This window comes from Penaeus monodon, chromosome 22 (genome assembly GCF_015228065.2).
Source record: "Penaeus monodon isolate SGIC_2016 chromosome 22, NSTDA_Pmon_1, whole genome shotgun sequence".
NCBI lineage: Eukaryota > Metazoa > Arthropoda > Malacostraca > Decapoda > Penaeidae > Penaeus > Penaeus monodon.
Window position 1 is genome coordinate 26,968,701 of NC_051407.1, and position 1,071 is coordinate 26,969,771.

Sequence of the window (1,071 nt, forward strand, 5' to 3'; positions counted from 1 at the left end):
GTAAAATGTTTTTAAAAGTTTTTGAGTCCCTTTGACTAAGGGTCTTGAGAGTGAATCTTTTGATCATCTTGATTTTCTCTTCCTGTTTTTTAGGTTTTTCCTCGGTAAAAATAAGGTAATGGCATTAGCCTTAGGTAGAACGCCTGAGGAAGAACTCCACGAGAACCTCTATAAGCTTTCACAGAAGCTCGTGGGCCAGTGCGGACTTCTCTTCACCAACGCAGAAAAACAGGAAGTGCTTGAGTGAGTATTCAGCATAAGGGGTCGTTAAGCAAGGTTTTTATTTGATGTCGCTGTATGGGATTATTATTGTTTTGGCATTTGACATCGTTGGAACGTTGTTGATAGCCGATTTGCTGTCGTTGAATTTTAACATCGTGTTATTTTGGGTTTTGAGTCCGTTTGAAAACTATGAATTCTGGTCAGAGGTGCTTTGTAGAGCTAATTAACAATCGCTAATTAAAGATTCGAAAGTTGTACATATATAATTTTATGTACAATTAAAAGCTGTCCTACATTTATAAATTTTATGTAATCAGAACTACTGCATTTATCTACAAAACAGAAAGTAATGATAGCTGCAGCTGCTAGAAAATGTCCCCAAAAGTAATGATGGCCCCGTCATAATAAAAAGGAAATAGATCTGGGAAATAAAAGAAAAATACTGTCAAGTAGCATCGGTGGTTCTTTTTTAAGTGGTATTCATGGTATTAGCATAATCTGACCAGTGTTGCTTAGGGTGCTGCTAATAGTTCTGAGATCATTGTCGTAATCGGTAATTTTCAATTTAAGAATTCCTAAGTGTTGGACAAGAATTAATGTCTAAGATCACTGGTAGTACTTCCCATCTTTAATGCCATACGTGGTTTATATCAAAGATAAATCATATGCTTTGTAACTCACCAATGCTTATTTTATTTCCCTTTTTTGAGGGGTATTTTTTTTCTAGCTCTTGGTATTTAAAGAAATATTTGTTATCCACACTGAAACTAATTTTACCATTATCTTTGAAAGAAATGTGAATTTCCTGTTTTTTGCATGCTTTACTTGTGGGGCTCAAAAACTGGAGGG

General features: G+C 35.2%; 1 protein-coding gene across 1 annotated transcript in view; it reads left to right on the forward strand.

Moving 5' to 3' along the window:
* LOC119587056 (mRNA turnover protein 4 homolog) overlaps positions 1-1,071 on the forward strand; it is a gene marked incomplete at its 3' end in the record, with an annotated part of 16,331 nt that overhangs the window by 4,703 nt on the left and 10,557 nt on the right. Inside the window, 1 exon segment of the mRNA XM_037935803.1 lies at positions 94-243. Coding sequence (XP_037791731.1) covers positions 94-243 — 150 coding nt within the window.